The following is a 13,039-nucleotide window of genomic DNA, read 5'->3' on the forward strand; positions in this document are numbered from 1 at the left end:
TTTAGGTAGATTTGCCAAGGCTGTCCCAGCCGTGACCCTATTTAGGTACATCCTGCTAGATGAGAAATTGCCGGAGCTATCCTAAATTGCAATTACTTAAGCACTGATCATCAAGCGAACAGTCCTATAGTCTTGCATACTGCCAAATCCCATGCTGGCGTCAACTTCTAATCATGCATATCATACAGTTCACTACTGAGTGATCATTACGTAAAAAGAAACTTTTTTAAAAAAAGAAACAAGTAATTATTGATTCCCTAGCACTAGCTCATATTTATTAGCACTGGCGACATGCCAGATCCTATGCGAAGCTCTTTACCTACATTCTTTACAATTTATATCAACCCCGGCAAGGGCCAGTGTTTAAATTACAGGATGCTTAAGGATGACTCTGCTCGGTGATCTCAGTTTAAGGGAAGTGACAAGCTGTACTGGTACTTTGCACCCCTCAATGGACTCAATTGTCCCTTGGGTGCTACGGCATGCCTTGTGGTGCACTGGTTGCTCAAGAAGATGCTAAAGAGGGCCAGCCTTCAGCCTTGATATGGGGGACGGTAGCTATGACACAGAACTATATCTCATTCCTTTCTCATTGATACCCAAAGCGTAGTGAGTGTTTGGTATTAAATATTTGCTGGATGGATGGATGGGTGGGTGGATGGATGGATGGATGGATGGATGGATGAGTAGATGAGAGAGCATTCAGATGTAAAACTTGGAGAGCCAACTGTCAAGTTTTAGGTGTGCAGAGAGAAGGGTTAATCGTCGTGATTGGTGGGACACTGGACTTAAGGCACGCCTTGAAGTTTAGAAACCTTTCTAATAGGTGGGCTTAGGAGTAATCAGTATGCACATAGGCCATAGGATTTCAGAGCTAGAAGGAACCCTAGCTCAGCATTTCCCAAAGTGTATTTTGCCTGACATGCTGCTTCTTTGCACTTGGGAGACAATGCTGTTGCCCAGTATCTTTGAGCTTCCCCGTACACACAGGCACGTTGAAGTTCCAGAAAAGTCTTGTTGGAAAGCGGAGCCCTAAACCTCATCTAACCCAGCATTTCCCAGAACAACTGGAGCGCAGAGCCCTTTCTCATGCAATAGACATACAGCAGCCCTCTGAACACATGCTGATTAGTGTGACCCCTTCTTTTCCCTGTTGAGTTCCAGAGAGGCTGAATGACTTATGTGAAGTCACAGAGCTAATTGATAGCTGAGCCAAGCCGAGGATTCCAGAGTGTTCTGGCTCTTGGGTGGTACTTTCCATTACACCACTAAGCCTTTCTAATGGAGGCCCCATTGACCCCTCCCCCAGCCCCACCCCTTGCCCAGGCCCTTTCCTGCCAGCCCAGCATTGCTATGCTAGTGATAGGCTTTCCGGACACCAGATTGTCCCGAACTGGGATAAGACAGCTAAGCTGGTGAATGATTGCATGTGAAAGTAGTAAGAGCTGATTCCTTCCCCCTGAAGATTGCAGCACGGACTCGCCTGCCCTTGCCCGTCTTCCCCTGAGCCTCAATAAAGACTCATATGCTTCTTAGGAAACTAACAAGAGCCTAAATAGAGCCGTAGGAGCATCTAAAGCTCCCATTCCTCGCGGCTGCCCTGATAGTTATTGTAGACCCAGCAAACTTTCAATTATTTGCGTGTGCGGAAGGCAGTAGCCCTGTCGATAATGCAAACAAACTGGCAGTAATTGAAGAACCCACACAATGCACGTAACACATGCACGCACACACACAGGTACACACGCACGTACACACGCACACACACACTCCTTGCAAAACGCTTTGGTAGCTGATCCTGTCATGCCTTTTGCACAGGCAGCTCCTCTCCCCGGCGGCCCTTTCTTCCCAATTCCCAGCCCTCCTCCTAGTTCACAGCCCACCCCCTTGAGGACCGCCCCCCGGACTGCACCGCCCTAGAGGGGCGCTCACCCCATGGGGCTGCACCCTTTCACACACAAGCTAGGGCAGAACCAGCCCCCCCCCCCCCGCCAGGGACTCCAGGGGGGCTCCTTTGAAGTGTTTTTTTCACATGCGGAAGCCTGACTCCCCAACTGGATTGCCATGATTCCAGCCACTAGGGTGAAGTCACAGGACGCCCAGTGCTTATTATTATTATCATGATTGGCTCAGAATTGCTGCGTACGAATGAACGTCTTAGGCAGTGAAGAGGTGTGTGCTGGTGGTTGAGATGGAGAGGCGGGCTGATGCCCGGCGAGGTGCGCCTGCCCAACGACCGCTAGCTGGGGCCTGAGCTTCTGTGCTCCCCAGAGACTCAGATGCTTCCTTATCCTGAGCTGTGAGCAAGAGAACAGGCCAAGTGAATGGTGCCCGGAATGGGGGGGGGGGCACTGAGGGTGAGGGCCGAGATCTGCGGGGCACCTGGGACCCCAGTCCTTGTTCCTGTCACAGACCCTGTTTCCTCCCCTGTTCTTCCCCCACACCGTCACACTCTGCCTGACTTGCCTTCCTGCCTTCCAGGAAAGAAGAAATCCAAATTTAGGGCCTTCAGGAGCTTTTTTGGCAAGAAGAAGAAAAAAGGGCCTGAGGATCCCCAGGAAGGGAGGAAGCTAAAACCAAGCCTGTCCAGCTGCAACATTCACATCTCTGCCCTGAAGCCAGTTCAGGAAGGTCAGCCAGCTGAGTCTAGGTAAGCTGGAAGGGGCGGGGGGAAGGGAGCTGAGGCCACGGCCAATGGCCAACGCAGCCATGTTGGGGGCGGGGGCGGGCCCCTCCCCGGGCCCCCTCCCTCCGTGTTCAGGTGTATGCTGGCTGCCCCGGGTTGCGGCTCGGTAGGTCGGCTCAGGCACACCCCCTACCCCAAGAGCACCGGGTACGGGTAGACCAGGACAACGTTTCCCGGGCTGCGGATCTGTGATTGGCCGGTGGGCGGAGCTACATCTCTAAGGCGTGGTTAAAATCTCAGGGAGTGCACTCATGAAATCACTGTGTTGCTGTAAAAACGAACAAAGAAACAAGCAGGCAAGCAAGGAACCCAAATCCATTGCTCCCTCCATCCCGGGAGACTGGGGGGGGTGCTCTAACTGCGGTCACAGATTGCGGAAGACTTTCTCAGCCACCGCTCATCACCTTTTCATCTGTGACGCCCCCACTTCCGCATCTGAACCGCCTCCCCTCCCAGCTGTCCTGGGATCAATGGGATCCCCCTCTGGGGAGTTCCACTCAGGCCTGTTCCTGTGGCCTTAAAACTCCAGACTCAGAGCGCCTGGGGGGCTCAGTTGGTTAAGCGTCCAGCTCTTGACTCCAGCTCAGGTCCTGTCCTCACGATTCGTGGGTTGGAGCCCCGCATCAGGCTCTGCGCTGGCAACGCAGAGCCAGAGCCTGCTTGGGATCCTATTTCTCTCCCTCCCTCTCTGACCCTCCCCCACCCTTTTCTCTTTATCTCTCAAAATAAATAAATAAGCAAAAAACAAAAAAAACAAAAAAAACCCAAACCCTCCAGACCTATCTGGACTCCTCACAGAGCTGTGCTGTTACCCATCCCTTTAAGGCTAGAAAGACCTTCATGAGGGCATTGAACGTGAGGAATTTCAGACAGCTTTGCTAGTGGGGCTGGTGGTTTGGGGCAGATGGGCTTGTTTCATAGCTCACAGATCATAGCATTATAGACCATTGCCTTATAGCTCTAAGTGAGGCTAAGACTAGCCCTTCTAGAAACCAGAGGGTGGCGGGGGTGTGGGGTGAGAGGGGAGTTTGGGGTTACTCTACGGTGTCTCTGCAAATTGGCAAAGGCCCACTCCACTGAAGTTCTAAGGACCTGAAATAGGTCCCTCTCCCCTTTTTTTTGGGCAGGGAGCATAATAATTAAGAGTATAACGTAGGAAGTGTGACCCCAGTCTCTTGCTTAACACGTGAGGAGAGAAACGCTGGAGAATATCACCCAGGAGTTAGGAAGAAAGATCAGCCTTTTCCATCCATTGAAGCTGTCAATAGAGCAAAAACTTAACAGCCTGCCGTCCCCAGGCTGATACAATAGGGCCAGTGTCTGTTTCTGAGACTGTGTCACGCCGTATCTGATAAAATGGACAAATCCCAGGCCCCCATTTGTTTTTTTTAACAGCTACTGATGTCATGTGCTTTATTGCCTCTAATTAAGGCCAAGATTTTGTTTGGAGTTTTGGATTTTTTTTTTTTCCCCCTCTGGGAAGCAGATCAGTAAGCATCTGCTCTGTTCAGCGGACCAGAGGTCTGGTTTCTAATAAACATGGCCGTGGTTAGCTACTATAATTCTTTGATCGGGGGTGGGGGGGGCGTGGGGGGGGGGTTGGTGCTAGAGAGCCAGTTCAACAGCCGCACCTGGCTGATGCCCCGCCTGGAAATGACAATTTCTGAGCCCACCCATGGCCCAAGATTCCCTTGCAGTTTCTCTGCACAAAGCAGGGGAGGAAGGGTAGTCACGGACACCATACTGGTTCCCGAGGCTGATTTGAGCTGGCAGGTCACAGAGAAACCATGAATGCAAGTGTGTGGAGACAGTTATCTCAATGCCGCACCAGTCCTATGTAGTCAGTAAGCATTTATCTGGAGTCATGTTAATTGTCAGCGGGACTGCCATTTTAATAGCACAGGGCATGTTCCCTTCCCCACAAGGGCTGCCCAGGTGGCAGAGTTTTGTAATGAAGTGGGTGGTACGAAGGCATCTGCCTCCTCTCCTCTTGCTGGCCCACGAGCCACTTCAGTGTGGTGTCCCTCTGATCCCTGTAACACCCGATTGTCCTCGGAGTGTGTCGTGATCAAATATACCCACGTGTGCGTCCCACGGTCAGGCTCACAGTGATGGCAGTGATGGCGTGGGTGCTGGTCTCACAGTGCCTGAGTTGCGAATCTAGTTACCATTTAAATATTGTTTTTTTTAATGTTTTGTTTTTATTTTAGAGAAAGAGAGAGAGACAGAGTACGAGTGGGGGAGAGGCAGAGAGAGAGAGGGAGACACAGAATCCGAAGCAGGTTCCAGGCTCTGAGCTGTCAGCACAGAGCCCGATGCGGGGCTCGATCCTACGAGCTGCGAGACCATGACCTGAGCCGAAGTCGGACGCTCAACCAACTGAGCCACCCAGGCGCCCCTAAAGATTGTTTTTTAAAGTGCCATCTTACACGTATTATAGTAAATGTTTTGTAGTAAGTGCAAAAAAAGTATATGACATTTCAAAAAATTATTTTATCTAATTAAAAAAATTTCCACCCCTCCCTAAAAGAAACCCTGTACCCATAAGCAATCAGTCCCCATTCCTCCTGATCCCCACTCCAGCCCTAGGCGACCAGTTATCTACTTCCTGTCTCTATCAGTTTGCTTATTCTGGACACTTCCTATAAATGGTATCATGCAGTATGTGACCTCTTGTGACTGGCTTGTTTCCCTTAGCGTGTGTCCCAGGGTCACCCATGTTGTGGCACGAATCCAATACTTGATTCCCTTGTACTGCTGAATAGCATTCCAATGCATGGATATGCCACATTTTATCGGTTCCTCAGTTGACAGATATTTGGGTTGTTTCCACCCTTTGGCTCTCATGAAGAATGCTGCTATAAACACTTGTGTACACGTTTTTGGCTGACTATATGTTTTTATTTCTGTTGGGTATATACTTAGGAGTGTGCATTTCCTGAGTCACATGGTACTTTGATGTTTAAATCTCTGAGGAACCACCAGACGGTGTAGGGGTTCCAATTTCTCCACAACCTTGCCAACACTTGCTATTATTTGAGTGTTGTTGTTTATATATATATATATATATATTTGAGAGAGAGAGATAGAATCTTAAGCAAGCCCACATTGGGCTCCATGCTGACAGTGCAGAGCCTGCTTGGGATTCTCTCTCTCCCTCTCTCTCTGCCCCCCCCAACTCTCTCTCTCTCTCTCTCTTTCTCTAAATAAATAAAGGAATCAATGAATAAACTTTAACAACAAGAACAACAAAGAAGGGGCAAGAGCAGACATCTTTGTCTTCTTCCGGATCTGAGGGAGAAAGTATTCAGTCTTTCATCATTAAGTGTGACATTAGCTGAGAGATTCTCACAGCTGTCCTCTGTCAGGGTTGAATGTATTTATCATAAGTGCATTTATTATGTATTTGGATTTTATAAATGCTTTTGCCATATCTACTGAAATGACCACAGGTTTTCATTTTTATTCTATCGATACGGTGTATTGCATTAATTGATTTTCACATATTAAGATAACTTTCCATTTCTTACAAGTTCTACTTGGTAATAGTGTATAATTCTTTATGTTGTTGGGTTCAGACTACTAGTATTTTAGTGAAGAGTTTTACATCTCTATTCCTAAGAGATATTAGTCTGTAGTTTTCTTTTCTTGTGATGTCTTTGGTTGAAAGTTTTAAAAGGCAAAATATATTCCCACATTCCAAAAAGCGTCTTTTGTGCCTTTAGCCTTCCATTTGTTTCTAACTTTTCTCTGATTTGTCTTAGCACTTAATTGCCATCAAGCTGGCTTAATTCCCAAACAGAAGGTATTTCTTTCTGGGTTTAGCAATCTGGGGGTGACCATGGGGTGTCTCCAGTATCTGGGCAGATAGTTGATATTTTAAATCAAAACAAAAACACTAGAGAGAAATTTGGGTGTGAAAGATCTTTTATAACTCTCGTTTTAATAACAGCAAGACTCAGGGTCGGCTGGGTGGCTCGGTCGGTTGAGTATCTGACTCTTGATTCTGGCTCACGTCACGATCTCACGGCTCCTGGGATCGAGCCCCATGTCCATCGGGCTTCACACTCAGCATGGGGCCTGCTTGAGATTTTCTCTTTCCCTCTCTCTCTCTCTCTCTCAAAATAAATAAGTAAACATTTTTTAAAAATAACAACAAGGCTCAAGGTCTTTTCTGCCATTCCACAGGGCTGCCACTATTGAACTGTACACGTTAAATGCGTGAGTTGTGTGGTATGTAAACCATATCTCAAAACTGTTATGTAAAAAAGATATGTGTTGCTAATTCAAAAAATCAAAATCTTTGGTGGATCTCCTCCAACTTTTTTCTATGATCATAAACTATATAGGTATGTGATATAGGCATATCTATTAAATGGGACCCTCCTCTTCTTTATTTTTTCACTTACTATCTTGTGGAACACTTTCTATGCCAGCACATGTGCATCCTTCCTTGCCCTCTTTCCGAGATGTCTATGATATGTCGTATTATGGATATATCCATATCTTCACTTCCCATGGCCCTTGCTTTTACAAGACCCTTTTCTTCCTATTCAGGGTCAAGAGCAACATGGGGAGCAAAGCCCTGTCCCATGACAGCATCTTCATTTTGGATCCTGAGCCTGAACATAAAATCTACCCGTCTCCAGAGCTCCCGAGAGGCAGACCTCTGCAGGTAACAGTGAACTCAAGCCTCAGTGCCTGATTAGACTGCTCCTCTTCCATTCCCTACTCCTACTCTGCCGAGAAACAAGGAGGGGAGGTGGGGGAATCTGGCCTTGCTTCTCAGCTGATTCTACCCCTCAGAGCTATTGTAAAGAACGGAGAATGTGCAAATATGTGATGTGCTTACCTTGTGCCCAGCCCACAGCGTTATCTGGCATTACCAAATTCACTTCTCTTGACACACCTCAAGAATGCTTAAAGTATATTATAGTCACGTTCCACTCTTTAATATGCAGGCATTCCAACCGCTGTATTTTTTCTTTCTTCTACAGAGATCTTATGTTTCCAGAACTCTGCCTAGAACCAGGACTCACAGTCGGCATGGAGCTGTTTCTGGAATTGTGTTTGGAACTATGCTCCCATATGTACCCAGAAGTGCAATTTGGGCTGAGGAATACAAGACCACTGAGGTAACAGAGTGAAATTGTTCAGAGGCTGGCAGCCAAGTCAAACAGACAGACCTATGCTTAAATTCTCGCTCTGCTACGTACTGGCTCTGTGATCTTGGGCTGATGGCTCGGCCAAAACGAATTATGCTCGCAAAGCAAGGTTTTACTCTATGTGTGACAAAGTGCCACAGGGTTATCACTCATATTCAGAAAGGGGAAATCTGTTTCCTGGACACCTCTTCTCTCGGACCCAACAACAGAGAGATTCTGATAACAGAGACACGCCATTTCTCTAAAAAGAGGATTTGGACAGGGCGGGAGTGGTGGTGGAAATTAAAGATAAAGATTCTAGAGGCATTTCGTCTCACAATGAAGGGGGTAAGGAAAGCCACAATGACCCAAAAGCAAGTTTGCTTAAATGGCTGGTGTGGGCCCACTCCTCACATCTTTGGCCTACTTTCTTAGTCCCTCTTCTGGGAAACAGGGCTGAAGGCAGGATGGGGGTATCAACAGAACCTGAGCCATCAACCACCAGTTGGACCTCCTCATGGGAAACTTCCCTTAGGTGCCAAGGTGACAACCCTAAATGACAGGGTGGTTGATAGCATTAAGTAGAGGTTCCTGACACCCAGTGCTGCATAGAAGCTGGGCAACCATGGAGTTGGCCGATGGCTGGGTCCCTTGAAGGGGCAGGATTCCTGATGGATTAAGTGACATTTAGATCAACTGGGAGACTGTGGGAGATGAGCTCCCAGTGTACAGATCTGCTGGAAATACCAAGACCTAACCAGTGTTTATCCCCTGCCAGGTTTTCACCTGCTGTCTTATCAGAAGTATTAGGAACATGGGTGCCTAGATTATTCTCCAAGACATTTCATGGTCTCTTTGAGGACAAATCAATAAGATGATGTAATAGCAAGATTATTAGCATCTTCTTGTGGAATCAAACTGAATTCGGTCATTTAAGAAACTGGGGCAGCAAAGCAGTTTCTCTTACTGCTCATGGGCCGGCCTCTCCCTTTGTAGCCCTTCATGAGGAAGGAGGCACACCATCTCTTCCGGTTGTTGCCCTTAGACGCCTTGAACTTGAGTATGAGACATCTCTTTCCGGCCGCTTACGGTTAGGAGATAGGCGTGCACAGCGGTTAAGAACATAGGCTATAAAGGCAAGCAGAGCTTTCAAGTGCCTGCTGTGCCACCGTGAGAATTAGGGCCAGTCATGTCATCTCTCAGACCCGGTTTTCCCCCTCTGTAAAACGGGGACCACAAGAGCAGATGCTTCAAGGAAGTGTTGTAAGGTTCAAATGAAATCTATCTATAGAGAGCACTCCCTCCCTGTCAGGGAGAAAGACCTCAGATCAATAACCTAACTCACCACCTGAAGGAACTGGAAAGAGAAGCACAAAGTAAACCCAAAGCTAACAAAAGGAAGGAAATAACAAATATTAAAGCAGCATAAAGACCTCCATAAAAGTTAGCGGTCATTATTGTAGTTATTATTATTAGAATTGGACTCAGATGGTGAATCTCTGAGGTTCTTCTCAAGAGCCCCCAGTAGCACCTGTAGTAAGGAGGCACCTTAGACACTGGCCAGGAGTACTCCAGTGGCAGAACCTTGGAAAAATCCTCATTGGGGCCCCTTTTCTTTGGCTTTGAGAGTTTGAAGGCCATCTGTCCTGAACAGCAACAGAGCTTACGACAGAAGGAAGCATGTCAGCTCGGTGACCAGCAAAACTTTTGTTTTATTCATTGTTATGGGCTTAATGCTTAGATTGGGGCATGACACACTGTAGATGCTTAGCCAGTATTTGTCAAAGATAAAATCAGGGATTCAGATTCACATCAAAATGACCATGGCAGGGACCAGTGCCTCAGATTCAAGTGTATCATGAGCTTCAGATTGGAATCGACTAAGTTAGTCTGCTGAAGCCCAAGGAAAACCCAAACAGTCCATTTTATCCCCTTAGGAAAACTAGTAAAGCTGTTCTCACCAGAGCTAGTTCTGCAGATTTTCTAAGAATTCTAGAAAAATCATTCTTGACAGGATTAAGATAAACAACCAACACAGTCAAGATTTGATCCAGGCAATTCCTGGAATGATAAGAGCAAGTCTTTTAGTTTGGATGCCAAGCCTAGGTCCTAACCCCAAAACGCACCTCCGCAAGAACTGGCCGTCCAAAGATAGGGCCAAAATCAAAACAAAGATGAGACTCAAATAAGATTTATAGTTAGCATCAGTAGAGAGAGAACACCAGAATTCTGCTCTTATTATTTTTTTTTTTTAGTAAAACAAGATGCCAGATTTTATAATTATTAAAGTTAAGAACGAAACAAGATTCTTTGGATCGGGACTTTTACAAGGTAGATGACATGAAATATGTCAAAATGCTACAGTGCCTGCAGGATTGGTTTGTTTTTTCCCTTTACATTTCAGTCTTTCCAAACCTTCATTAATAATCATGCATTGTTGGGGCACCTGGGTGGCTCAGTTGGTTAAGTGTTTGACTCTTTTTATGGGGGGAGGAGATAGAATTTAGTGACTTATCACTTACATATAACACCCAGTGCTCATCCCAACAAGTGCCTCCCTTGATGCCCATCACCCATTTAGCCCATCCCCCCACCCACCTCCCCTCCAGTAAACCTCAGTTTGTTCTCTGTATTTAAGAGTCTCTTATGGTTTGCCTCTCTCTCCTTATCTTATTTTTCCTTCCCTTCCCCTCTGTTCATCTGTTTTGTTTCATAAATTTCACGAATGAGTGAAATCATATGGTATTTGTCTTTCTCTGACTGACTTATTATGCTTAGCATAAAACACTCTAGTTCTATCCATGTTGTTGCAAATGGCAGTATTTCAGCCTTTTTGATTGAGTAATATTCCATTGCATATATATACCACATCTTCTTTATCTATTTGTCAGTAGATAGACATTTGGGCTCTTTCCATAATTTGGCTATTGTTGATAGTCCTGCTATAAACATTGGAGTGCATGAACCCCTTTGGATCAGCGTTTTTGGATAAATACCTAGTAGTGCAATTGCTGGGTCATACGGCAGCTCTAGTTTTAATTTTTTGAGGAACCTCCATACTGTTCTCCAGAGTGGCCGCCCCAGTTTGCATTCCACAGCTTTCTCCCCCAGTTCACCTCTCTGCACCACATACCTACTGAGATCTCTGGTTCAGGTTGTGCAGATTGTTGTGTTAATCTTCGAATCAGTTTTCTAGGTGTGCAGGATGGTTTAGTGTTGATTTGACTGTATTTCAGAATGGGAGATGAGATGAGAGGGGGATGAGAGATGCAAAAATAACTTGGATGCTGTTCCACCATCTTGGCCCCTCCCGCACCAGTTTGCATTCCTCCCAGCAGTCCAGCAGCATCCCCATTTCTCCACATCCTCACCAACATCTACTGTTTCCTGAGTTTTTTTATTTTAGCCATTCTGACAGGTGAGAGGTGGTACCTCATTGTGGTTTTGATTTTTATTTCCCTGATGATGAGTGATGTTGAGCATCATTTCATGTGTCAGTTGGCCATCTGGATGTCTTCTTTGGAAATGTGTCTGTTCATGTCTTTTGCACATTTCTTCACTGGATTATTTGTTTTTTGCGTGTTGAGTTTGATAAGTTCTTTATAGATTTTGGATACTAACCCTTTATCAGATATGTCATTTGCAAACATCTTCTCCCATTCCGTCAGTTGCCTTTTAGTTTTGTGGATTGTTTCCTTTGTTGTGCAGAAGCTCTTTATCTTGATGAGGTCCCAATATTTCAGTTTTGCTTTTGTTTCCTTGGCTTCCAGAGACATGTCGAGTAAGAAGTTGCTGTGGCTGAGGTGAAAGGAGTTGTTGCCTGTTTTCTCCTCTAGGATTTTGATGGCTTCCTGTCTCATATTTAGGTCTTTCATCCATTTTGAATTTCTTTTTGTGTGTTGTGTAAGAAAGTGGCCCAGGTTCATTCTTCTGCATGTTGCTGTCCAGTTTTCCCAACACCATTTGCTAAAGAGACTGTCTTTTTTCCATTGGATATTCTTTCTTGCTTAGTCACAGATTAGTTGGCCGTATGTTTGTGGGTCCATTTCTGGGTTCCCTATTCTGTTCCATTGGTTTGCGTGTCTGTTTTTGTGCCAGTACAGTACTGTCTTGATGATTACAGCTTCACAATACAGCTTGACATCCAGGATTGTGATGCCTCCAGCTTTGGTTTTCTTTTGAAACATTACTTTGGCTATTCAGGGTCTTTTCAAGTTCCATATAAATTTTCGAATTGTTTGTTCTAGCTCTGTGAAGAATGCTGGCATTATTTTGATAGTGATTGCATTGAATATGTAGATTACAAGGGGCGCCTGGGTGGCTTAGTCGGTTAAGCATCCGACTTTCGCTTAGGTCATGATCTCGCGGTTCGTGGGTTCGAGCCCCGCGTCAGGCTCTGTGCTGACTGCCAGCTCAGAGCCTGGAGCCTGTTCCAGTCTGTGACTCCCTCTCTCTCTGACCCTCCCCTGCTCACGCTGTCTCTCTCTCTCTCCTAGAAATAAATTAAAAAAAGAAACATTTGAATATGTAGATTACTTTGGGTAGTATCGACATTTTAACAATATTTGTTCTTCTAATCCATCAGCATGGAATGTTTTTCCATTTTTTGTGTCTTCTTCAATTTCTTTCATAAGCTTTCTATAGTTTTCAGTATATAGATATTTTACCTCTTTGGTTAAGTTTATTCCTAGGTATTTTATGGGTTTTGGTGCAATTGTAAATGGGATCGATTCCTTGATTTCTTGTCCTGCTGCTTCATTATTGGTGTATAGAAATGCCACAGGTTTCTGTACATTGACTTTATGTCCTGTGACTCCGCCGAATTCACGTACCAGTTCTAGCAGTGTTTTGGTGTAGTCTTTTGGGTTTTCCATGTAGAGTATCACGTTGTCTGTGAAGAGTGAAAGTGTGACTTCTTCCTTGCTTATTTGAATGCCTTTTATTTCTTTTTGTTGTCTGATTGCTGAGGCTAGGGCTTTCAACACTATGTTGAACAGCAGTGGTGAGAGTGGACATCCCTGTCATGTTCGTGACCTTGGGGGAAAAGCTCTCAGTTTTTCCCCATTGAGGATGATATTAGCTGTGGGTCTTTCATATGCGGTCTTTATGGTGTTGAAGTATGTTCCTTCTATCCCTACTTTCTTGAGGGTTTTTTTTTTTTTAATCAAGAAAGAATGCTGTATTTTGTCAAATGATTTTTCTGCATCTC

At 45.6% G+C, this 13,039-nt stretch overlaps 1 protein-coding gene across 1 annotated transcript in view; it reads left to right on the plus strand.

Moving 5' to 3' along the window:
* The window catches only part of KIAA1210 (KIAA1210 ortholog), a 41,630-nt gene that overhangs the window by 3,642 nt on the left and 24,949 nt on the right, over positions 1-13,039 (plus strand). Inside the window, exons 2-4 of the mRNA XM_039219827.1 lie at positions 2,482-2,650; positions 7,244-7,361; positions 7,684-7,821. Coding sequence (XP_039075758.1) covers positions 2,482-2,650; positions 7,244-7,361; positions 7,684-7,821 — 425 coding nt within the window. The remainder of the gene's footprint in view (positions 1-2,481; positions 2,651-7,243; positions 7,362-7,683; positions 7,822-13,039) is intronic.

This window comes from Hyaena hyaena, unplaced genomic scaffold (assembly GCF_003009895.1).
Source record: "Hyaena hyaena isolate Hyena2069 unplaced genomic scaffold, ASM300989v1 scaffold_840, whole genome shotgun sequence".
Lineage (NCBI taxonomy): Eukaryota > Metazoa > Chordata > Mammalia > Carnivora > Hyaenidae > Hyaena > Hyaena hyaena.